Source organism: Artemia sp. Qi Xiang Cuo, chromosome 9 (genome assembly GCF_049724085.1).
Source record: "Artemia sp. Qi Xiang Cuo chromosome 9, ASM4972408v1, whole genome shotgun sequence".
Taxonomy (NCBI): Eukaryota; Metazoa; Arthropoda; class Branchiopoda; order Anostraca; family Artemiidae; genus Artemia; species Artemia sp. Qi Xiang Cuo.
In genome coordinates, this window is record NC_142802.1 from 40,977,132 (window position 1) to 41,002,671 (window position 25,540).

Here is a 25,540-nt window from a genome sequence, read left to right on the forward strand (position 1 = left end):
ATGATGTGTTCTGGCCGTCCTGCTTCCCACAATTCTGTGTTGTATTTTCCATAATTTTTTTATTTTAATAAAGTATATTATTTTCATTAAAATTTTGGTATATCTAAAAATGATTAAACTAACTTCACTTCTTTGGTGTTGTCACTATAACATGTAAGCACCAAAGATTATTTGAATATATTCCAATATAGCCTATGTGGGTAACAATGGAAGGAAGCATGAAACACTGATTAATAGAAAATTACCGCAAATATGAAGTAATAATTACCTTGTTCCATTTTTTTTTTTTTTGTATATCCTAGAACTATACCGGCAACCATCTGAGGGTGGGTGGATTGCTAAAAAAAAAGCTACCATGTTATTTGGAAAATACATTTTGTAGTACTACTGTTATTTTATTAAGATGTTTCTATAATATTTGACCAACAACATTGACTGCAGCCCCCCCCCCCACTCCATCAAAAAGTCGTTCCGGGGGTTGGTGATTCGGGGGAAAAATTTATTAAAGCACCCCTCCCGACTCAATATAAGTGAAAAAAGCTAAATCAAAATCAGATCAAACTAATGTTTGCTCTGTTACTATGGTACTTGTGTCTTATAGCCACCACACTCAAGAAGTGAAGTTGAGTTAATCATAATGAAATGTACCAAAATAAGATGTAAATATAAGGTTAGTAACAAAATTATGGAGACTACAACAATCACTTATGGGAGGGGGCCGCCCAGACCGCATTACATAAAATACGACCTAAATTAACAAAAAAAACAACTAAATATTTAATTAAAATATAGCTACAATGGCGTTTCCCACCGAGCTGAAGCTAATATTGTCAAACAGTTCGTAGCAACAAACTGCAAGTGTGGAGCGACCCAGCTCAATAGTAACTGAAACTCGGAAAAACGGAAATTTCATACCAATAGATACATTAAAAGAATAAGATTTTAATGCTGATTTCAAATTTATAAGTTTCATCAAGTTTAGTCCAACACATCAAAAGTTAAGGACCTGATAAAATTTCCCTCGTTTTCGAAAAAAGGGAGAAACACCCCGTGGAAGTTAAAAAAACTTAATGGAAGTCCCACCATCAGATTCAGCGTATCAAAGAAACCTACTGTAGAGGTTTGAAGCTCCTACCTGCAAAAATGTGGACTTTTGTATTTTTTGCAATAAGAAAGATCACGGATGCGTTTTTATTTTGTTGTTTTTTTTTCCCCAGGGGTGAAGTTTTTTTTTCCAGAGGCGATAGTTTCCCATCGAACTGAAGACAATATTGTCAAACAGTTCGTGGTAACGAACTGTAAGCAAGGAGCGACCCGGCTCAATAGTAACCGAAACTCTAAAAAACGGAATTTTGATACCAATAGATACATAAAAAAATAAGATTTTAATGCTGATTTCAAATATATAAATTTCATCAAGTTCAGTCCTACCCATCAATAGTTACGGGCCTAAGAAAATTTGCCTGATTTTCGAAAAAAGGCGAAACACCCCCTAAAGGTCATAGAACCCTAATGAAAATCACACCATCAATTTCAGCGTATCAGAGAACCCTACTGTAGAGGTTTCAAGCTCCTATCTGCAAAAATGTAGAATTTTGTATTTTTTGCCAGAAGAAAGATCACGGATGCGTGTTTGTTTTTTCTTTTCCCCGTGGGTGATCGTATCGACCCAGTCGTCCTAGAATATCGTGGAAGGGCTCATTGAAACGGAAATTAAAAGTTCTAGTGCCCTTTTCAAGTGACCAAAAGAAATGGAGGGCAACTAGGCCCCCTCGGACGCTCATTTTTTCCCATGGTCACCCAATCAAAATTTTGAGACAGCCATTTTGTTCCGCATGGTCGAAAATATAGTACCTATGTCTTTTAGGATAACTTAATCCCCAAAAGTCCCCGGGGGAGGGCTGAAAGTTATGTACGGAACGTGTGGTTCAGTCTTTCTAGGGCTATAATGAGAGAAAGGTTAAGATGGCTAGGGTACATTCTGTGGATGAAGGATGACAGATTACCAAAGATTGTCCTTTTAGGCCAACCGTCCAGGGCTAAATGGAAAGTAGGTCGTTCTCGGTTGGGGTGGGATGATCCTGTAAGGAAAGATTTAAAGGAAATTGGAGAGTGTAAAGAGGAGGGCTTTGAATAGATTGGGATGGAGGATGAGTGTGCGTAGCTGTGGTTGCCTCAGGCGGTTTGGTGCTGCGGAGAGTTGTTGTTAGTAGTAGTATTATGACCCCATTCACCAACTTGTATATGAAGATGGAATTTATTAAAATATGCATTTTAGGTTTGAAATTATGTTTCGGTACTTATAAAAACACGTAGATATATAGATTTTCCTTATAAATGAACTTTTAAACAACCCTCTATCATATTCCAGTGCCTCGCTAGCTGCGGAGAAGGAAAAGATAACTCCATGCTGAAAAGTAATGGTTCCGTATGGTTCCGAAACGTGGACGAATCGAAAGACCGAGGATGATTTGTTAGATGTTTTCCAGAAGAATTTTCTGCAAATTGGTCTGGCTACTCCTTTGACTGACCATATTTCAAACAGTAAGCTGCACAAAAAATTTGGTTTTATACCACTTTCTAGGGCTATCATGAGGTAAAGAATGAGATGACTAGGGCACGCTCTGCGGTTGGAGGGTGACAAGACTGCCAAATTTCATCCTTTTCGGCTATCATTCCAGGGCCAAACGAAAAGCAGGTCGTACACGAATAGGGCAGGAAGAAATCGTAGGAACGGATTCAAAGGATATTATAACTTACTCGGAGGATGTAAAGAGGGAACCTTTGAATAGATTTGGGTGGAGGATGAGCTCGTTTAGCTATTTTGACCTCAGGTGGCTTGGTGCTGCAGTGAGTTGGAGCAGCAGTAGTAGTAACCCTTTAAGCTTGAGCGCAAGTCCTTAAATTGCGCTTTAGGAGCGCAAGTCCTAAAATTGTCCTATACGAAAATGGATGCTATATGCTACTTCACTAAAATACTACATTTTCAATAGTTAAACTGTCTCAAAGTACGTGTTTAAGATCTTAAAGGACAGTCGAGGAACTAATTCACCTAATTCTTTTATTACATCACCTTATTACCATATGTGTACCCGTTAGCGAACTCATAAAAATTAGTATTCACTGTCCGCTGTTAATCAGAAAAAATTGGGTGGGGTAAGGTAGTGTAAAAAATATTCTGCTACTTACCCTGATAGGGAATATTTTACTTTCATCAGTATTAGATATACCTAAAATTTGCACAAGAAAGTTCGCTTGACATAAAAGAAGAGAGTAGCCCATTAAAGAAATTGTCAGTTATCAATAAAAATCCTACCATTTCATACAATAACAAATATTTTGGATTCTTCTTTCACAGCCTCTCTTGCTTTTGTTTTCTTTTTTCTTAATTTTCTTTTCTTTTCCAGTGGTAATCATATGGAACCGGATATCATAAAAACTTAGATGAGAGCTCATTTAAACGAGCATTTTCAGGTCAAATCTCTTTTCCCACTATTTTGTCATAAAACATTTTTAGCCTACAAAGGACTAAATTTGTGCAGTTTGACAATTTTGAGAGAGCCAATCACTTCAAAACATTTAAAACCCCTTAAATATTACACCACTGTTTCGATATCGTGCTGCCACACAACGGCGTTACCTTTTCCGTCAGCATACAACTGGAACCAACACACAATGAAGGGAGGGGAATGCACAGATTATAATTTGAAACCTTAAATTGAGATACTGAAGACACGGTCGTGTAGAACAGTATGCTGTTAAACCTTTTCGAAACGAGTAGTGAAAGGGAGTCAGAATCCCCCCCCCCCCAAAAAAAAACAACAAAACAACTTCTTGATGAATTTTCTGGAAAAAATTGGTCAAAATAAAACACTCTTCACCATCAGAATTCCCACTCACCTCATGGATAAGAACACCGTGCAGAAACACATACAAGCTTCATTTTTAAGAAATGGTCAGAGCAGGTATCTCGCAGGCCAGCATATATTACCCTTAAGTTATTTTTTTTGTAATGCGACATAATAAAGTAGGTTGTCACTTTAAGGTCTGCAAGCTCGAGAGACTCCTCAAACAAGGTGATCGGCACCACCAAGTGAAAAAGTGGGTGGTTACTTGCAAGGGCTTCCGTACAAACCTGGTGGTTTTTAACAGAGGCCCAAACAATCGCCAAAGTGATACAGACGTCTCAGACTGAGAGTTTACTTTTGTGGGCTTCTGCGACTTTTATACATACATTACTTTTTTGATAAATATATTTTATGTTTGAACGATAAAAGACAAACGAAAACCAAATGAAATTAAAGCATATACAGGTAAAAAGTGGTTAAACATAAGCAGACAAAGGTTACCAAAGATCGCAGGGGAGTACCTCCCTTTGTGCGCAACAGAATCTAGTTCACCCTGCACTTAAAACATGACATTGATAGAAAAAAATTTATTCGAGTCATACATATGAGCTTGCTCACATATTAATATAAGAGCTGGAAAGTTTTTCACTGTTTAAAAGTTATGTGAGTTTTCGAAAATTTGATATCATTTTAATAGTAATGTTGCACAAAACAGAACGACAAAATAATTCGAATAGTTATTATAAATTCAATATAAAGCTCTTTCATACAGAATACTCACGGCGTCATAAAATCCATTTTCAGCAAATAATTTTCTTTATTTCAAAAATAAACTCGAAAAATTACATACAAAACTTGTTATGTCGAAAAAATCAATCTAAATTGTTAGATACTTCGTAACATAGTATAACGCCAAATCACGAGCACCTACACTCTTATACAGAACTACCATATTAGCAGCAATCTCTCGTGATAGGTCCATTGTCGGTAATACTGGAGGCTCTTTAAGTGCTAGTCGGTAATAATGTAAGGCCAAATGCAACGCTCCAATTTGATGATAAGCACGACCAATATTATACGTTGTCTCCTGTCCAAAACCACGTATGTCACTATAAGCCTAGTAAAAAAAAAAAACAGTTAATAATATTGCTAATAACACATTCAGATCTTATTTAAAACCATGTTTCGTTAGCCTTATTTTTAATTTCTGTCGAAAGCCACATAAATCACTATAGGCCTAGAAAGAAAATACCATTTAATAATATTACTCAAATATGTATAAAGATGTTATTTAAAACTGTGTTTTTTAGTCTTATTTTAACTTTGACTATGTGTTTTTGATGTTTCATTCCCAAAAGATATCTACTTATTTATCTCGAATCTAAGCGTAAATTTCTTTTCAAAAATAAATAACACTACAAACTGCTATTCAAAATATGCTAAACTGAACCCATATTATTTGGGTGCTCGATACACGTTTTTCACGTTTAAACACTCGAATAAACTCTCTTCTTTTTTGAAAAAAGAAAAACTAAGAAGTTTTCACTCTCCTGTAAAATTATGAAAATACGAGGCCAGCGCCGCCGCTGTAGTCACGACAATCTGCTAGTGACCTCCAAACCCATTAAAACAAAGCTGTTGCTTCCAATATTATAGAGCTTTATAGATTACTAAAGGACGCTCGTTAATTGAGGGTGATCGTCTGCGGAAAAAAACTCAAGTAATACCAAAATACCTCCAAAACTGTGAAAATGATTATAGCGTTACAAAAAAAGGGCAATAGTACATTAAAACCAGTAAGGCAACATTCAAGTTTTTCAAAATGGCGGCTTCCGTTTTTGAGATTATGTACTTTCTCCATTCAATTTCGTTATTATAATGAATCTGACTAGAGTAAAAGCAGAGGTTATAGGTACTATTAAAACACAATGATTTATAGAGCAAAGAATTCTAGGCCCGTCATTAACATCGACAAAGAGAAAAGCAATTCCCAAATAAGCTCACTTTACCATCTATACAGCAAGATGAAGACCTTCAACTAGTTGGGGTTTGAAGCGCATCAGCAGTTAGATTTACAGTGAGGATGATATAGCAGCCAAGATCAACTTGGAAATTCAGTTTACTACCACATAAGGCAGTGAAGCTACATACAAAACTCTAGGGGGGGGGGGAGCTGAATTCAGTGACTTTTGACAAGGCAGTGAACTTACGTCTAAAACTTCTAAAAAGCGGGACTTTTTAAACCTGCCTGTTATAAGGACTTTTCTCGCGAGGAGTGGTGACTACTGAGGTAAGTATAGCCAAGAAACTTTACGTTTGTGTGCTGTGTTGGCCCCGGGAAATTTAGGGCCAAGACGAACTTTTAGTAGCTGTAAGTAGGGCCGTAAAGAGGAAGGTCGTAACCAATTTTGTAAACGTAAACTATTAATCCTTGCTTTAAGTTAGGTATATGTAACATTCGTGTTAACTTTAAAGTATACTTTAAGACACATTACCTTAAAGTCATTTAGCCCTACAATTTCTTTTAGACATAATGGCAATTTTCTGAAAATGTTTCAAAGAGAAACCCATCTACCTGAAGTTAAAAGTTCTACCTGCCCCACCTTCTTCTAAAAATCTGTTGAGTTAAAAAAGAGAATAGACACCCAAAAAAATTCCAAGCTACCCTTTAGTTATCTCCAATCCTGAATCTGCAACTGTTAACCTAACCTTTATAGACAACACTCTGACAAGCAATATATGAAAGAATAAGAAAATAGATTCTTTTACCTTTAAAAAGGAAAGACCTTGGGCAATGAGACTCTTCTTCTTAGTGGTGTGCTTTTGACACGCAATATGCAGATGTGTACATCCAATCAAAAGAAGAACCAGTGGATTATCTGGATCCATCTTCAAAGCCTTAAAATATTCGGAGAGGGCGTATTTATACGTTCCTGCCATCAGTGAGGAGTTTCCACAGAGTATAACTGCTTGTTTACTGTCTGGATGAGCAGTTGTGTATCGAACCAAAGATCGAGTTAATCGGAAATCTGGACATTGAGAGCAAAGCTAAAATCAATAATTCTATTGAGGAAGAAGCACTAAGTAAAAATACTCAGAGACAAAGAACATTTAGTGTTGGACAGACGCATTGTTTTGTTTTAGCGCTTGAAAGGGAATGGGTAGAAAAGATTAGCTGGTGTTTTTTGAAGAATACAGTGCTTCTGAGAAAAATGTTGTAAACCACGGACACTGCAACAAAAAGCACTAGTTCAATTTAGTATTCCAAGTACAAAGCAATGGGCCTATACCTCCGTGACAAGATTATTTGAATTGAAAATAAAATGAAAGTGCTGTTGAATTAATTTCTCCGAATTAAATAAGTCAGAAAAAACACTCTAAATGAACATTAAAAAGAACATAATTTCTGCATCAGAAGCTGTAATATATGAACCATATTCAGTAAATACCGCCGTTTTAGTTTGGAAATTCCTCGTTTGTCTAGCCCTTTAACTTCTCTCTAGCCTTTGCAAGAACTTCACTCCTAAAGTTAAACCAAAATATTTTTTTATACCTCAAGGATCTAAGCTGCATGCCTAGTTACGCTTGTCAGATGCAAATTGTGCAACAATGAGGCCACAACAGCTGAAGCCCAAAATAACCGAAGCGACATCGTGGTGTTGGACTCGACTAAGCCCTGACCCTCATAAAATGAGTAATAAAATAGTTTGTGAGCATCAATTCTCTGTTCAGGCTCCAAAGTATAAATAAATTAAAAAAAAAAAAAAAAAAAAAAAACAAAAAAAAAAAGGTTCCACAAGACCTGGAGATGCATGAATATTATGCATTAGCCCCTCCAAACAATCAAACAGGAAGAAGAAAAAGTACGAAAACGATGTAGGATGAATGTTAATGAGATGGTGAATTTTAAGTTTAGTGTTCTTACACCTGTTGGGTGTTGTAACGTTAAAGTAAAGGAAAGTATAATAGTGGTGGACAAAAACAAAGCAAACTATAAAAGAAAATCAGCAAAATATTAAAAAAACTGTTAAGACAGGGAAAAGAAGGACAAAAAAAAAATTGCAAGACGCTGAACAAAATATTACACAGTCATGAAAACAGCATACATTCAAGATCATGAAATGGTAGTTGTTGACAATAACTAATTTCTGGTGATTTTCTACTCGCCTCGGCAACCTTTAAAAACATCATCTAATCCAAATAGTTGCATAATTTTCCTATTGCGGTATCAAAGCAGAAAAAAACAACAAAATTTTACAAAAAAAAGATGAAAGAATCGATCTCGTACATGAAATATCTCCCTTTTTTTAAAAGCTGATTTAACCCATATGAGTTGAATGAAGTTAGTAATTTTTGTTTTTTTTTAATTTTTTTATTTATTTTTTTGGTGGGTTGAGGAGTCTGGAAAGGTGAGTTATCTATTGTTTTGTATTTTATTTTTAAGGGTAGTTTGAAATAGAAAATTGAAGATTTTGGTTTAAATCTCTTTAACTAAAATATTAGTAGAGGTACAATTAATTTAAATCTATGTGTTTTTTGTTCCCGACTCTGTCGAGTTTTCTCTCTGTCGGGAATTTAATATCTTGTGTAAATATGGTATTAATAATAAAACCTTGAACCTTGAACCCAAAAAGGTTTAAGACGGAATGGTCACAAAAGACGAATTACACAACTCTTTATAATTGTATTTCCTTCTGTTGCCAACAATCTTGAGTTAGCCAACCCGAAACTTAAGTCTGGAGCCCGAGAGTGGGTGTTGTGGTGTTTAATACCCAGCCACCGAAAAAATAGGAGAGAAGAAATCGGGAAAGTTTCACAAAGAATGGGTGATAATGAAAAAAGATTTATAACATCATTATACGTCCAACGAATAGGATTAGAATATTGGAAGCCAAGGTAATGACAGCGACCATGTGTGGCTCTGATTTGTGGGCCTTACGAAAAGCTGAGGAAGATTTGCTAAATATTATCCAGAGGAATTGTCTAAGGATAGTTTCGGGTCGTTTGACTGACTGAACATCAAACAATAAGCTATGCTAAAAACGTGGTTTGATGGAACTATCTAGGGTTATAATAAAAAAAAGGGGTTATCCCCATGCATTGGGTTTCTTGGTATTTTTTTTTTTTGTTTTTTTGCCAAGTGTCTCTTTACTTTCAAAAATAATGCTCCTTAACGCGATGGCATAGCCACATTTTATGGGCAAAAGATGACAAATTTTGGCCATCTGTCAGGGGTCAAACGAAAAGCAAGTCGTCCAAAAGCTTGGTAAGAAGAAGTCACGAAAAGAACTTAATGCGAATTGGAACTTCATAAGGGGGTGTAAGGAATAAAGCTTTGAATGAAAGAGTTAATTAGCGTTATGTTCTATCCCCGTTTATAGGGATCATTTTGATTGACTATGGCCAAAAAACTTGGCCATGGCTATAGGAGAATATGATATTAAGTGAGACGATAAAAATCTCCTAGACTAATATTTTGCAGATTGTTTGAGGTAGCCAAGATAATACGTAGATATTTTCGGAGACCACACTGCCTTTCCATGAAGATAAAATAAAAGTTCAAAATAGGGATAAAATTCCTTTTAATAGACAGTGTATAAAAATTCACAAAATAATACCAGATATTTCGGTCACATATACATGACCTCAGTAGTAAAACTGTCATCAGTAGTTTTACTACTGATGACGGTCACTGTATATGTGACCGAAATATCTGGTATTTTTTGTGAATTTTTATACACTGTCGATTAAAAATTTTATCCCTATTTTGAACTTTTATTTTATAGCCTAGATAAAATGCAAGAGAAATGAATAAATGAATATTTGGGGGTTTAGAGAGTTTGGGGGGGGGGGGCTGAAAGAAAAGGCTTGAAAATTAACGTTAAGAATGCTAAGTGACTTGGACTAGGAATGAATGAGGGTAAATTAGTTGACTAAATAAGGAGAAAGCCAACCAGGTGAATAGCTTCACTTATCTGGGTAGTATTATTAGTGAATTATTATGAGTGCAGTGAAGATGTAAAAGTTGAATAACCAAAGCGCAGGATGTTTTTTCGCATTTAAAAAAAGTTTGGAGAATAAGAAGATAAGTCTTCGAAATAAGATTAGAATGTTTGAAGCTAAGATGAGAATGTTGGATAACAGTGGTCATGTGCGGGCTTGTTTTTTGTCAAGGGCTCTTTAATTTTATAAACAAAGCTCATTAACTTGATGACCAGGCCACTCTGAGGCGGCATGTCACTGCAGTGAGTAGTTAGTAGTAGTAGTAGCAGTAGCATTCATGGAAAAAAAAACCCAACTAATTAACGATAAGAAGTATCAAGAGTTAATCATGTATAAATCATACAAACGAATCTCTTAGCCCTCCTGTTTTCTACAACAGACCCCCTCCCCCTTTGGAACCTTGATGTTCCAGAGGGGTTATACAGGCTATAAGCACTTTATACGAAGCTCGATATGTTACTACCCTCCCCCTCCAACCCAATAGTAAGGTTTCAGCCCAATTGTTCAACTCTTTTAGAATGCATAGCAATAGACAAAAAAACTAAGCCTTTTGTAGTAAGATGGAACTTGGCCGAGATCCTCTTTTGAATTTTTAAGATATTCTAAGACCGATTGCGCTAAACTGTTGTTCGGCACCGAGTGGTTGTGATATATTTTTTTACATAGTTTTCCCCTTATTTCAAAAAAATCCTAAGCATTGAATCTATATGAAGGTACATGAGGGCCAAACTTGCATATTCACTTACATACAATGTAAATATGACACTTAAATGGCACAGGGCTACCCCTCCCGTAGAATAAAATTTCATTTATCAATACAGAAAGGATTATGATCGAATAAAGAATTATGCAAAAAAGGCGAACGTTTTAGCAGTTTTGACTACTGAATATTGTAAGGGATATTTGGCTAGATTACTCTTTACAACTTCAATAGTCTCATTTTGGTTTCTGTATTATTTGCAGAGGAAGGCAAGAATCATAACAGACAACCATTCCGGGTCTTACAACAGCGAAGCAAAAAAAATTCTTCTATAGTCATGACAATTATTAGGGAGTAAAGAAATGTAGTAATAGAAAAAATTAAATTTTGCAACGCTGAGTAAAAGAAAACAAACATGACAGCCTCAGGGTACAACACAGAGGGGACGGCAGCCAGACTCTTAATTTCAGTCGTTTGTGTTTGTTTTTAGTCACAGTTTTCTATTTATTCTGAAACACTGATTGCAATTTACGGTCCTTTTGAGTTTGATTTCTTCATATATGATAATTTTTGCTCGTTTTAGGCTTAACGTATTAGAGGATATATTTTTTTACTCTTTCACACTTCACGTTTAAAATCACTGTTTACTTTTTGCTGATACACTACACCTTTTTATTCAATTATGATACATTAATGAAAGAAACCACACTGTTGCACCTCAAGTATTTTCGCTCCTCCAAACCGTAAACCAAGATCCTATTTCATTCTCGTGATATTCATTATACCGTTGTGGAAGTTGCACCTCAAGTATTTTCGCTCCTCCAAACCGTAAACCAAGATCCTATTTCATTCTCGTGATATTCATTATACCGTTGTGGAAGATGGTTGGGATAATTTTAGAAAAATAATTTGTGAAGTTGCTGAAGGTGTCTTAGGCAAGAAAGTTAGAACTACAGCTAAAAATATTAGTGAAAAAGCTTTATGTTTAATAGAAAGGAGAAAGGACTTGTACAAAAATTATCTGAGTGATAGATCATATAAAACAAAATGAATGTAAAGAAAGTGTAGAAAGCATTAAAATATGAACTAAGGAGGTGTGAAGCGGAGGCCATGGATAAAATTGCCGAGGATCTGGAAGATGCAGCTAGACGGCTTAATAGTAAAATATTGTACTGGCATGTTAACAAATTGAGAGGGAGTAGCCAATCCATACTTGGCCCAGTTAAAGATAGGAATACGGCCGTAATTAGCGATAAGGAAAAAACTAAAGAGCGATGGGCCGAACATTTTGAGAATTTGCTTAACCGAGATGGAGTTGCAGGAAAAGATATAGAGGAAAATAAAAAAGTTTGTGATACCTTGGATGTGAAGGAAGATTTGTGTTGTGAGGGGGAATTAGCAACAGTACTAAAAGGATTAAAAAATAATTTAGGCTCCACGTGCTGATAGGGTGGTAAATGAGTTTCTTAAATATGGTCGCTCTGAGGTTAGAAATAAGTTACTGAAGATTATGAATATGATTTTTGAAAAAGGGGAAGTACCTAACGATTTTAGGAAAACCTTAATTAATCCACTTTAAAAGAAAGGTGATAAAAGTGAGTGTGGTAATTATCGAGGCATTAGTCTGGTCTTTGTAGGTAGTAAATTACTTAGTAATATGATACTTTTTAGACTGAGAGATGCCGTAGTCAAAGTTTTAAGAGAAGAACAGTGCGGTTTTAGAAAAGGTAGAGGATCTGTCGACCAAATTTTCACTCTTATGTTAATAATTCATTAGTGCCTGAGTTTTCAAACACCTTTGGTCCTCAGTTTTATAGATTATGAGCAAGCGTTTGATTCTGTTGATAGAAGAGCTTTTATCCTTGTATGGTATACCAGACAAATACATTAAAGTGATTAGTGCTATGTACGAGAATAACACTGCTGCGGTTAAGATAGGAAATGAGGTTAGTAGCAGGCTTTGTCTTAAATCAAGAGTTAAGCAGGTTTGTGTTATATCCACATTTATATGGATCATCTTGATAGACTTTGTCATAAGGAACACAAAAAAGGCAATGGGACACCACGGAATCAAATGGAGAAGATAAAGTCTCCTTGACTTAGATTATGCTGATGATTTAAGCATCCTAGATGAAAGTGTGAGCAAAATGAATTAAGTTTTAGAGGCTTCGCAAGTTCAGGGTGCTAGAATAGGTTTGAAAATTAATGTTACGAAGACTATGTCACTAAGGCTAGGAATTAGTGAAGATGAAAAGTTAACGTTGGGTAATGAAAAGATTGATCAGGTGGGCAGCTTCATTTACCTTCGTAGTGTTATTAGTAAAGACGGTGGGAGCAGTTAAGATGTTAAAAGTAGAATGGACATGGCTTATGGTTTTTTTTGATGTTTGAAAAAAGTTTGGAAGAATAGGGAGATAAGTCTGCAAACACAGATTAGAATATAAGAAGATATAGTTATGACAGTGGTCAAATATGACTCTGAAGAATGGGCGCTCCGAAAATTGGGTGAAAATTTCCTAGATGTTTTCTAGAGAAATTACTTAAGGATTGTCCTGGGTACCCGGCTGACTGACCGTATTTCAAACAATAGGCTATACGAAAAATGTGGTTCAATACCGCTCTCTAGGGCTATAATGATAGAAAAGATGAGGTGGCTAGGGCATGTTGTGCGGATAAAGGAAGGCAGATGGCCGAAGATTGTTTTTTTGGGCCAACCGTCTAGGGCTAAACGGAAAGCAGGTCGTCCTCGTCTGGGGTGGGAGGATTTCAAAAAGAAAGATTAAAAGGAAATGAAATCTTCGTGGGCGGGTGTAAAAAGGGAGGCTTTGAATAGATTGGGGTGGAGGAGGAGCGTGCGTAGCTGTGTTGGCCTCAGGTGGCTTGGTGCTGCGGTGAGTTGTTAGTAGTACTAGTTATAAAATTCAAACATTTTCAAAGAATATTTTTCAAAACTTTGCTATTAAAAAATCTCTTTTACAGCAGTTCTTTTTATATCAGTCATGTAATTAAGCACAGGTGCATGTAGCACAAAACACGAAAACAAAAGAACGCAGTTACTTACAAGGTTAAAGAAATTCCAAGCTGCATTGGAGTCAGGATTTTCAAGAAGACCTCTAGCCCTATTGAACAAAGGTTGCTGATCTTTGTTCAAATAAGAAGCAACAATCATTTTCGCCTGTAAAACGGGGGTATGAGCACAGTCAGAATGAGACATTGGTACTTTAAAAAAAATCAACATTCAGTTTTTTTAGTTTTTGTTAGAACTATTATAAAAAAAGATTAAAGCAAGTAACATAGAAATGTCCGATCCTTGACTATCCATCGCAACTATGAAAATTTCAACTATATAAATCCTTTGCCCCCCCCCAATTTCAAATATTAAAGAACAATTAATAATAAAATATAATTCTAATTAGGTCGTTTTCCAAACAACAAAAGACCTAAATGTATAGATCTCCTCAGTTTTTAATCTTTACATAAACATCTAGACAATTCCTGTTTATACCTCCTCTTCAACAGTTTTTAGAAACATGCCTTTTGCAGTTTTCTATATCCTCTTTCAATGTCACCTGTTTTAGCCTCAATCCATAAGAACCAAAATTTCAAATGTATCATAATTATAAACGGTTGTAATAATAGATCTATTTTAAATCTTTCTACTTTGACATTTCATATATTTAATAGAGATTTCGCTGTTGTTATATTATAAATATTTGACAAGTAATTTCAGTTGTAATTTTCTTTACTTATTAGGCAAAGACTGTTAAGATGTGTAAAAATGTTGTTGAGAATTCAAGCTAATAAATTACGGATGATTTTAAACTCAATTGCATAGATTCTTGTTTAATAAAATGTCTGTACCATTTTCACCTGAAATAAACCCCCAAAAAGGTCCCAGGCGCTTCCCATTCCTGGAAAATCCGACACAGACTGTAGTATGCCGACATTTCAACAACTAACACAGGTCCCTAGCAGCAAGTCAAATCTTGGCTCGCCGCATAAGCATTGAATACTAAAACGGTATCTGGTTAGACTTGTTTATTTAGGCATGTGTCCGTTCTTACACAGCTTTAAAAAAAATTATAACAATTATCATTATTTTATCATAAGGTATAATTTTGGTTTATGAACATATACCTCATCTGTAAAGATTATATATAGCTGACAATAAACAACACCACTTCCAGCTATCTAAATATTCTCAGTGAACTGAATTCGAATACTTCCAACGAATCAGGGATTGAAAGCTCTGTATCAGTTTTTTTAATATTACATATACTAATGTTTATATTATTTTTATTTTAAATACTAGTTTGTAGCTTAAATCCAATAATACAACTTCTATGATATTTAAATATTTTTGAAAAATGAGAGGTTTACAACCGTACATCGTCGTTTTTTTTTATTTAATATCCTTACAACTTTTACACCTTTTTAATTAAATTTACGAATGAGATGAACGAATGACGAATTCGTTTCAAGAAAAATTAAAAACTTTTTATATTCAGCTGATTTTCTATAATAGCAATATGCATATGCTTTAATGTTTGCTATATTTTTACGCGGAACAATTGCATATAATTCCTTTTTATTTTTGTAATTTCTATTATTCTCCATTCTGAAAATTAGTCTAATACTAAAAGTGAACAATAAAACTTTCACTCTATCTAAATATCGCTTGTTTCCATCCAAAGGACCCACAAAGCGACATAGCACGAAAAAGGTAACAAGTAGGTGAAAAAGTGCAGGGACTCGATCTCTGACTATACACAACCCGTCTCCGACCACGTCTGGCTAACAGTGCGTAAACTCCGACTCTATTTGACCAGTAGTTTATACGCTGTGTCTCCAGCTTCCTTTGATAAATAGTGAATGTAACTTTTCGAGTAAAATATGTGCATCAAGTCTCTCTTTTTCTGGGCTATTTGCATGATTTGGTGCCTTTACCCCTGGGCTATAGCATTTTATTTTGCCCCGGAGGGAAATAACACAAGAATATAATAGATTTGATCACTCTTTATTAAGCCAAGGGTATTGTGCTGACTATCATGCAGTGAACTAATGGACAAGTGAATATTAGTATAAACAGTATTTGCCAATAAACCCGTTTTCCCAGCAATGAGAATTTCAACAAAATCAACAATTTCAAATTATATCGATTTAAAATTTTGACTTGAGGGGATCAAGGGGAGCTTATAGAGGTGAACAATTTTTTAAAGTTGTTGAATTGATTCTTAATGCGAAACATTCTTTTTTATACAAATCAGATTTAAAATTTCAGACCATGAAAACACTTCAATTAAAATTTCTAAACCAAAGAAACTTCAATCAGGAAGCAAATCTGACTGAATTGATTCTTGGTCCCATTTTTATTTGCGTTTTTTAAAGAACAAAAGCACACCTTTTAATAAACAAGCTCAAAATACATTTATTTGGAAAAACAAGCACATCAAACAGAATATTAAAGTAAGCTGACCGATTAAGTCAGAATTTGATTTTAGTAAAATAAAAATATTAACACGTAAAATACAAAATGTAAAGTTTGGAAACACTAGTTTTTACTAAGATAAAAATTTGGAAATTAACCGTAATAGAATCACACATCCTGGCATGTGTAGCCTTTGAAAGGAAATAGAGAAACAACCACTTCCTTGCTTATGTACGTCTGTGGTCCGGAATGAAGTGGTTGACCTACGGTATAAAAGATATATTTTATGGTATCTAGCAACTTGATACATTCTTGATTTTCTCGCGTGAACTCTAGTCCTTACCTAGGAATACCTAGGAATATTGTAAGGGCCCGTAAATATTTTATGATTTATAATTATACCTTGGTGTTCTGTTTATTCTGTGGGGCAAATAATCCCAATGGCGTATATAAATCCAGACCTTGCACTGTTGTGTGTTGAGTTTAGTGAGAGTAATATTATTATACCAAACATCTATATATAACATTATTTATGCTTCTCGATTTCCCCAGCAGGTACGCTTCATTCAATTAGTCAGGCCGACCCTAGGGAAACGTTACCCTAGTTTTAATCACCCTTAGGACAGTATCCCATACCCCCTACAAGGACCAGATTATCACCCAAATAAAGTTACTTTAATAGAATATAATTAAATAATTAATATACTTCGGTGTAGACTTGAGAAGATAAGCGATCCCCGTCCTGCACTGGTATCCAGGATCATTGCTTTTCCCGAGGCCAAAATAAATTCAATGATTTAACAAACATGAAAATTGGAACTTGGAATGTTACAACGTTAAAAAATGACCATCGTATCAACATTTTGACTGAAGAATTCAGATGATTCGAACTGGACTTATTAGGAGTGTCAGAAACTCATATCCCAGGGGTAGGAAGCCAGAAATCAGGTGATATAGAATTTTTTTACTAAATCAGGAAGGATGGGGTACATAGACAGGGAGTAGGGCTCATGATGAATAAGGAATCTGCGAAGTCATATTTAGGCTGGGAAGTTATTGAGGGTAGAACACAAATCGCTTATTTTGTGACTGTTACGTGCAGGGTATCACTCATAGTTGTATACGCCCCTGCAGAACCAACTTGTGTAGAAACAAGTGACTCAGGTGAATTTTATTTACAGTTACAGGAGCAAATAGACAGGGTCCCGGGCATCAATGTGATGTTTTTACTAGGGGATTTTAATGCCCAAGTTGGTAGAAACAGGGATATATGCTGTTCTAGCCTAGATAAAGTTGGTGTAGGAAAAGAAAACAGTAATGGATACAGACCTCTGCAATTTTGTTGGTATAACAATCTAGATATAACCAACACGGTGTTTGGTCATAAAATCGCCCATAAGTTATTTATGAAGTTGCTGGAGGTGTCGTAGGGAAGAAAGCTTGGACTGCAGCTAAGAATATTAGTGAAAAAGCTTTATGTTTAATAGAAAGGATAAAGGACTTGTACAAGAATTATCTGAGTGACAGATCATATGAAAACAAAAGAAATGTAAAGAAAGTGGAGAAAGCAATAAAATACGAACTAAGGAGGTGTGAAGCGGAGGCCATGGATAAAATTGCCGAGGATCTGGAAGATGCAGCTAGACGGCATAATAGTACAATATTATACTGGCATGTCAATAAATTGAGAGGGATTAGTCAATCCGGACTTGGCCCAGTTAAAGATATGAATGAGGCCCCAATTAGCGACAAGGAAAGAATTAGAGAGAGATGGGCAGAACATTTTGAGAATTGTGCTAAGATTTTTGATTGCTATTTCGATTATGGACAAAATCTGAATATTTTGTCTAGATTTTTGAATAACAGTAGTTTTTCGCAGTAAAGTATTTGTTGGGGGTTGAAAATCTCCATTATTTTCGGTCCTTTATAAGGCTGAAGCCGTTTCGATCCCCCTCCTGCAGACACCCTTTAATTTTGATTTGTTATTAAAAGACGTTCTCTTAATTAAGGTTCCTTTAGCCTAAGGATTTTAACTGAACTCTGTCTACATGATTTTTAATTTCAAAGCAGATCAGCGTAAAAAAAAAGAAGAAAAACTGGAGTGTCGACTCATAATACAAATTTTTTATTTCTCCTCTTAGATTGGCTTTAAACTTATTGGGTATTTTGTCAAGGCCAAGAAAATTTAAAATAACAACAAAAATTCTAGAAAGAATTTTGGTTTTATTGAAAAAATTTCATTAGAACATTTTTTGGCAATAACAAAGCAGAGTTTTTTCTTATAAATAACCTACACATCTATTTATTTAGATACACTGACAGTTAGAACAAACTAGAACATTAAAACGTTCCTTTTATAAATAGTGGGCTTAGATACGGCTGTATATCAAGCTTATTTGAAGGTTAGGAAGGCTTCAGCTCCGCAAAAAATCGAAAGTTTGCATGATCGAAAATTCTCCTCTTCATACACCACAAAATTATAGTAAAAAGTCCAACAGTTCGTTGTAGCAAACTGTAAGTACGGAGCCATGCGGCTCAATAGTAACCAAAACTCTAAGAAACAGTCTTGGTAACAACGAAAGAATTCGTTGTTACCAAGATGCATCGAAAGAATTGAATTTTAAGGCTTATTCAGAATATATAAATTCTTCAAGTTTATTTTTACCCATCAAAAGTAACGAGCCTGAGAAAATTTGCCTAATATTGAAAAAGGAAGGAAACACCCCCAAAACATCAAATGATCTTAGTGAATGTCTTTGATATGATATATCAAACCGTCAGATATATCATATCAAAGAACCTACTGTAGATGTTTCAAGCTCCTGTATACAAAATGTGGAATTTTGTTGTTTTTTTTTTTGCCAGAAGCAAGATCACGGATGCGTGTTTTTTTTTTTTTTTTTTCAGGGGTTAAAATACCGAACCAGTTTTCAAATAAGGTCGAGAAGGGGCTCATTCGATCGCAAATCAAAAGTTCTAGCGCCTTTTTAAGTGAGCAAAAATGTTGCAGGCCAGCTAGCCTCCCCCCCCACGCCCATTTTTCCCAGTCTTCCGATCAAAATTTTGAGATAGCCATTTTGTTCAGCATGGTCGGAAGATCTAATAGCTATGTATTTGAGGATGACTTAACCCTCAAAGGCCCCTGGTGAAGGGATAGAAACTATTAACTTTTCCCATTGTTTAAATATAATATTGGCTATTGAGAAGTGTACAGATACTTTTTGGAGGGGGGGGGTTACGGGGGAGGATCTTTCCACGGAGGAATTTCTTAGGGAGGAAGGGATTTTCCATGGAGAGGGAGTGGATATCCTGGCATTATTTAAAAACCGATCAGAACGTAAATTAAAAAAGAAAAAAAATCAACTGAAAGTAAAGAGCAACATCAAAATTTAAAACGAACAGAAATTATTATGTATATGAGAGGTTGCCCCCTCTTCAATACTTCGCTCTTTACGTTAAAGTGTGACGCTTTGTTCCAGTTATTTAGCAATTAATCTTGAAACACAAGGGACCTTTAATTAGTTTAATAAGCTTTTTCAAAATTATTAATAAAAAATTTTGCATTAAAAAGTGATTTCCCAAAACTATGACTGATTGAATATTTATGCCTAAATATCAAATTATATCTGAAACTCAGATTATAATTTAATATTTAAATTGTTCAGCAGGGAAAACTGAAAAAATACGATTAGTCACAAAATTAACCCCTATTAAAACTATTTCAGTTAAAAAAAATGGACCGAAAATTAATTTTGAAAGAATCCTCCAAAAGTTACATTGTTCAGAAAAAAGTAAAAAGTGATATTAAAACTAAAACGAGTAGAAATAAAGTCATATAATAAACAAAACTGAAAATCAAGAAAAATTATTGTGAATGAATAAATGACACCTGAATGAATTGAACTTTAGCTGTATAATTAAATTCAATTTAAAATGAACAGACATTACTATGAATGATCAAATTAAACTGAAACTAACAGAACTAAAATTGAAAATTCTAAAACGAACAGAAATTACAACAAATAAGAGTGGCATCAATTTTCCTTGTTTTTGAGTGAAATACAACTAAGAAAAAAATATTGACAAAAAAGTATCCTTAAAAGAATTTTTTTAAATTTCTCTGACTTGATTACTATTTTCTTCTTTTTTTGAAGTTATGAAAAAAACAACAATAAAACAGACTGCTCGAAACACGTATCGTTTTCTATAAAGCCCAGATGTCAGTGGACACTCTTATTTTCTGAGCCATTAACAGCATTGTGACTGTTTTTTGGCTGTTAGTATTTTTTATGAAAGCATAATTGACACTCAAAGTGTTAGAAGGTTTAAGGGGGTGGTAACCCCATCCCTGTTTGTGGTAATTTCTGTTCGTTTTGAATTTGACGTATTATATGATCGTATTTCTTCTCGTTTTAAGTTTGAATTTTGCTTTGCTTTCTTAGAAAAACTTTTTTTTGGAAAATGGTTCTTTTTAGTTAATTGCGGAAAGAAGCATTAAAAAATATATTAGAAACTAAAGACGGTTTTGCTTTTTTCCTACTTATAGGTCTGTATTACGATTTGACAGAGATTACACCCCATATACAAGGAGAATATCGATTTGATCCAGATGGTAATCTTATCAGTAAATTCCCGACCCCAGAAATGGATGTAAGAGCTTGTATTGAAAGTCAAGCTATTAGGCTAAGGCTTTACTCGGAAAGGCTGGGTTATTCATCAGGTATCCATCCTTTCTTTTTTCTTGTTTTCTAGCTCACAGTCGAACAAATAAAAGGGCAAATAAGGATAAATCCTTTTATTAGACAGTGAAGAACAGATATAAAAAGTTCTGGATATTTCGACCACATACGTCAGCGATCGTCATCAGCAGATAAATTAAAGTATCACAAATTCAAAAAAACTATATTTACACAGAATAGAATAATTACTTCCGGGTCAGAGATAATTTCTGGTTCAATGGCTGAGAGGTTTCATTAACACGGTTCATTTAAAGTCTTGAGTTTTTTAATGCTGCCTAAATGCAACCTGAATTTTTAATGAGAGTGGCACAATCTTTTCTTTCTTCCAGTTGCAAACAAAATGCTGCTGAATTTACAGTTATACACTTACTTGGTCTATCATCCCCATTTATACGACGTAGGTATATTTTCGAAGACCACTCTGCCTTTCAGTGCAAACAAATAAAAGTTCAAATTGGGATAAGTCCTTTTATTATACAGTGAACAGCTCATAGTATTTAAATTAGATTATGGAAGTCTCAACTTGTGCAGCATTAATTGTAAAAAGAGTTCTGCTTAATTGCCAAATTAATATGTTGAATCGATAGCTGAACCGCAATTTTGAAAAGACTACTTTTTGATGTTTTCCAACGAACATGCGTAGATTTGTCTTCAACTTGCATTTGCCATACGTTGGTGGCGAACAATTCTTGATCGACTGGAAAGTTACGAAAGAGAAAACGCCAAAAGTGGAAACTTACGAACTTATCCATTGAAGGAATAATTGTTTTTTTATAAGGTTTTATGTTTTATTTTACAATTGTTTTGAAACGCTATATGTTTTTTCAAATCTTTGTTTATTATTTGGTTCCACTTTCGAATTTTATTTCTACACATCTAAAGTTTTTCCTTTGTTTTTCATTACTTTTTAGGCTGTTGTTTGCTAATATTTTATATGCGAGGTTTGTAAAGGAAAGTATTTATTCCTATAAATTTGCACGTCAAACACCCCAGGAATTTTTATTTAGCATGAATATCTGTTACTATTTAGACAGTTTCGCTGAAATCACCCAGTTCATACAAACCGCGGACTGGTAAAATTAGACTACAGATATATTAATCTGCAATATTTATTGTCACATCGAGGGTTGTGGGTCAAATATGGTGCAACCAACATGTCACGGATTCTTTCTTCAATATTTTGTCTCAGTAATTGTATTTTCTGTCTTAGGATGCCTAAGCATGAAAGCTTAATATAAGAAATAGACATAAGTGAACACTGGACTGACTTCAGGGGAGAGGATTTTCTTGTAAAGGGGAGGCTAAAACTAGAAAAAGTTTAGTTTGTTTTATTTCTTTAGTACGGTATCAGGGAGAAGTCCTCCATATCTCAAAACGCCCCCTAGGAGGTGGGGGTTGGAACCTAAGAAAGTGTATTCTTAGGTAACTACTTTTCTATTTTCCTAGGGAAGAGGGTCTTTCGAACTAATCTAAAGGGCATTCTCAATCCCCGCCCCCCCCCCCCCTTCCGTGTATAGGTGTGCAAAAAGAAACTAGTGTATGTGTCTGATTGTTTATTGTAAGTTATGTATAGTCTTCAACTTCTATTTTATTCTAGGTCACTCATCAAGCATCCTTATTACTGGCGGGGCATCTTCTAACACTGCCATATTGCAAGTTATTTCAAACGTCTTTAATGTCCCAGTTTATACTCTGGTAAGTTTTTTTCGTTTCTGTTTGCCTTCTAAAGAGTTTTATTGATACAACTTCAAGTGATGAATATGTGTTGCTTCATCGTTTTTGGATTTCCCAGAGCTGATTGAAATTGGAGAGCATAGGCAAATGCAGGGTTCCATTTATTAAAAAATGATGCGCGCATGGATTTAAACGTGCCTGTAAAACGTACAAACTTACCTTCTAGCGAGCCTGTAAAGAGAAATAAACCACGACGATTTCTGGCTGCATCTGGTCCTAATGGTTTAGAGGGAAGGAAGGAGCTCATTTTGTAGGCTGGGTAATACCTACCTGATATATACCATTTCTATGTCCTCTACCTCCTTCTTATCAAAGTGAAAGGTTTAATTATTCTTCTTTCATCTAAATATAGTAAAAAACATGCCTCTTTATTTTCGGTGGAACCAAGATGTAGCTCATGACTTTTCTTTACTGGAGTGCCGATGTTCCAGCTCTTTTTTTTTTTTTTTTTCTTTAGTTTCATGCTCTCTATCTTTATCTTTTATCTCAGGGTTATATGCCCTTATTAAGCTAATACTAAACCTTTTTGTGTTCTAAAAATGCTATAAAACTGTTACAAGATGACAACGATAAGGAAGTCCGGGACTTCCCTCATCGCGCATATATCACTTTTGACTATTCATATACTCTTCACTATTTTTTCATAAGTTTTTTTTTACATCTTATTGGTTTTTTTTCGATTAGACTCCATCATTTTTCATTTTTCTATATGCTCCGGAGGGGGGCATCTTTCGCGGGGGTTATTTTCCAGGGGGGAGGTAAACGCCAGCCACCGTTTCCTTTCAGTCCTGTGAAAACCATGTTGCCGATCAGCGATATTTTCAACGAACTTCTATATTGCATTAGTCCCGCGCTCAGAGAACAACAAAAAGAAAGACTGATCTTTGATGCACTATTGTGGCATTTACCCCCTCTCCAGCCCCCCCATACAATTTTTTGCCTAAGAATCATAGCGATGGAATTATTACTTTCCAGGCTATTAGGCCGAGACTGCTTCATATCTTTAATTTCCACTGAGTTTTGAAAGCATATGTTTTCAAGAAACTGCATTTTGAGGAATCTCATACACTCCTTTTTCAACATGCTGTGAAACATCTTGTAATTTCTCTGCTTTAAAAAGAAGGATACTTTAAAATAGAAACCACAGATATAATTGGAAAAGAAATACAGAATTCAATTTCAAACCGAAACAAACCCAACACCATTTTTTAAAGGAATACATTTAACACTTTATTCTTAGAAAAGAACACACGCTCTCTATTTGTTTATATTTTTGCCAATATTTGGTTGATAAACCTTTGATTTTTTTTTCTTTGTGAGAATTTTATGAGGTTCGAGGAATTCAGCAGTGGAAATGGTAACAAAACACCATGCGGCAGAGGATTTCAAATTGTACTGATGAATATAGTGAAGAGAATAGCTTATAACCCATGAACATCGATATAACCCATTTTTTTTTCCATTAATCAAGAAAAACAAAGTTTTTTTTATGGGAGAAAAAAGCGAAGATGGAAATTAAAATGAAAAACAAAATCATTACTTTGTGTTATTTCAAAGATGCTTGTATTGTCTTAACCTTTAGTTACTATGTGCCGTGGTCTGTTCTTTACTAGATTTCAGCTATATCCGATGAAACTTACACAGTCCCCAATTACAACGAATTCTATCAATCCATTATGTATTTCTTATATTATCTTGTCGAAAAATAAATGTATATAAATATTGCACTTACTTTTTCAGTCATATATGGTTACAAACCACGATTTTGACGTCACTCATCAAGCGTATACATAAAAATGTATTTTTTTTTGTAAAAAATGATCCTATTTAAAAAATATATTTATTTTGTTTTACTTCCGACGATGTGACAAACTTATCTTTAACAAGATAACACAGCACAAGTATCTTCTGAAAAGTTGCTTTTGAAAAGTTTTACTAAAATATTGCAAAACTCACAAAACTAGATTAAAAAAAATTAAAATGTGTTTAACTTAACAGCGATTTTTTATTTAACAGCAATTGTAAAAATATCCTGTCTGTAAGAGCTGAACAGAATCGATATCGGTGAAAAATTACCTCCACTAGATGAATTTTTCAAAATAAATTAAAAAAGGTAAGAATTAGAAACGACTTGACTCGTTCAAGTAACTTTGTAATTCTTTCTGTAAAATGAATTTGTTATCAAAGATCGTTGAATTGGTTCTTCCAGCATCAGTTGCTGTCGGACTTCTTTTTTATTTTGAGCGGAAGAAAGGCTACAAAGTTCTAGATACCGTTGAAGTTTTTTGGGATAAAGCTGTGAAAGGATTTGAGGAGCTTCGTTTAGACAAGGTCGGAAACGATAAACATGATAACGCTGGCTCGGAGCATGAAAAAAGTATCGGAAGTGAGCACGATGTTATCGCTGACAATGCTACTCTGATTGGTAAAATCAGTGGTGATTACACAAGTAGTAAGGCGAAACTGTCATAAACAATATACAGTAAAAATGTTTATAGACGGAATAAGAATGTATATGCTTTCCTCTAGGAATTGTCCTAGAGATATTGAGGAAAATGAAAAAATTTGTGATACCTTGGATGTGAATTAAGATTTGTTTTGTGAGGAGAAATTAGCAACAGTACTAAAGGGATTAAAAAATAATAAGGCTCCAGGTGCTGATAGGGTAGTAAATGAGTTTCTTAAATATGGTGGCTCTGAGGTTAGAAATAAGTTACTGAAAATTATGAATATGATTTTTGAAAAAGGGGAGGTACCAAATGATTTTAGGAAAACATTAATTAAGCCACTTTATAAGAAAGGTGATAAAAATGAGTGTGGCAATTATCGAGGCATTAGTCTGGTCTCTGTAGGTAGCAAATTACTTAGTAACATGATACTTTTGAGACTGAGAGATGCCGTGGACAAATTTTTAAGAGAAGAACAGTGCGGTTTTAGAAAAGATAGAGGATGCATCGACCAAATTTTCACTCTTAGGTTAATAATTGAGAAGTGCCTGAGTTGTTGTCAAACACCTTTGGCCCTCAGTTTTATAGATTATGAGCAAGCATTCGATTCTGTTGATAGAAGAGCTTTTATCCTTGTATGG

General features: G+C 34.8%; 2 protein-coding genes across 3 annotated transcripts in view; one reads left to right on the forward strand and one right to left on the reverse strand.

Moving 5' to 3' along the window:
* The first annotated feature begins 1,273 nt into the window (after window positions 1-1,273).
* Window positions 1,274-25,540, forward strand: part of LOC148948654 (xylulose kinase-like) — a 31,961-nt gene continuing 7,694 nt past the window's right edge. The window contains exons 1-3 of one of the 2 annotated variants that reach the window (XM_089094566.1): window positions 1,274-2,544; window positions 20,526-20,699; window positions 22,316-22,413. In XM_089094566.1, the coding sequence (XP_088950692.1) occupies window positions 2,421-2,544; window positions 20,526-20,699; window positions 22,316-22,413 (396 nt within the window). In that variant the 5' untranslated portion in view covers window positions 1,274-2,420. Of the gene's footprint in view, window positions 2,545-20,525; window positions 20,700-22,315; window positions 22,708-25,540 lie in introns of those variants that run through there. The other variant, XM_089094565.1, reaches the window with a different exon arrangement.
* Window positions 4,622-25,540, reverse strand: part of LOC148948655 (general transcription factor 3C polypeptide 3-like) — a 117,486-nt gene continuing 96,567 nt past the window's right edge. The window contains exons 13-15 of the mRNA XM_089094564.1: window positions 13,613-13,726; window positions 6,618-6,896; window positions 4,622-4,965 (exon numbers count right to left, since the gene is read on the reverse strand). Of these exons, the coding sequence (XP_088950690.1) occupies window positions 4,726-4,965; window positions 6,618-6,896; window positions 13,613-13,726 (633 nt within the window). The 3' untranslated portion in view covers window positions 4,622-4,725. The remainder of the gene's footprint in view (window positions 4,966-6,617; window positions 6,897-13,612; window positions 13,727-25,540) is intronic.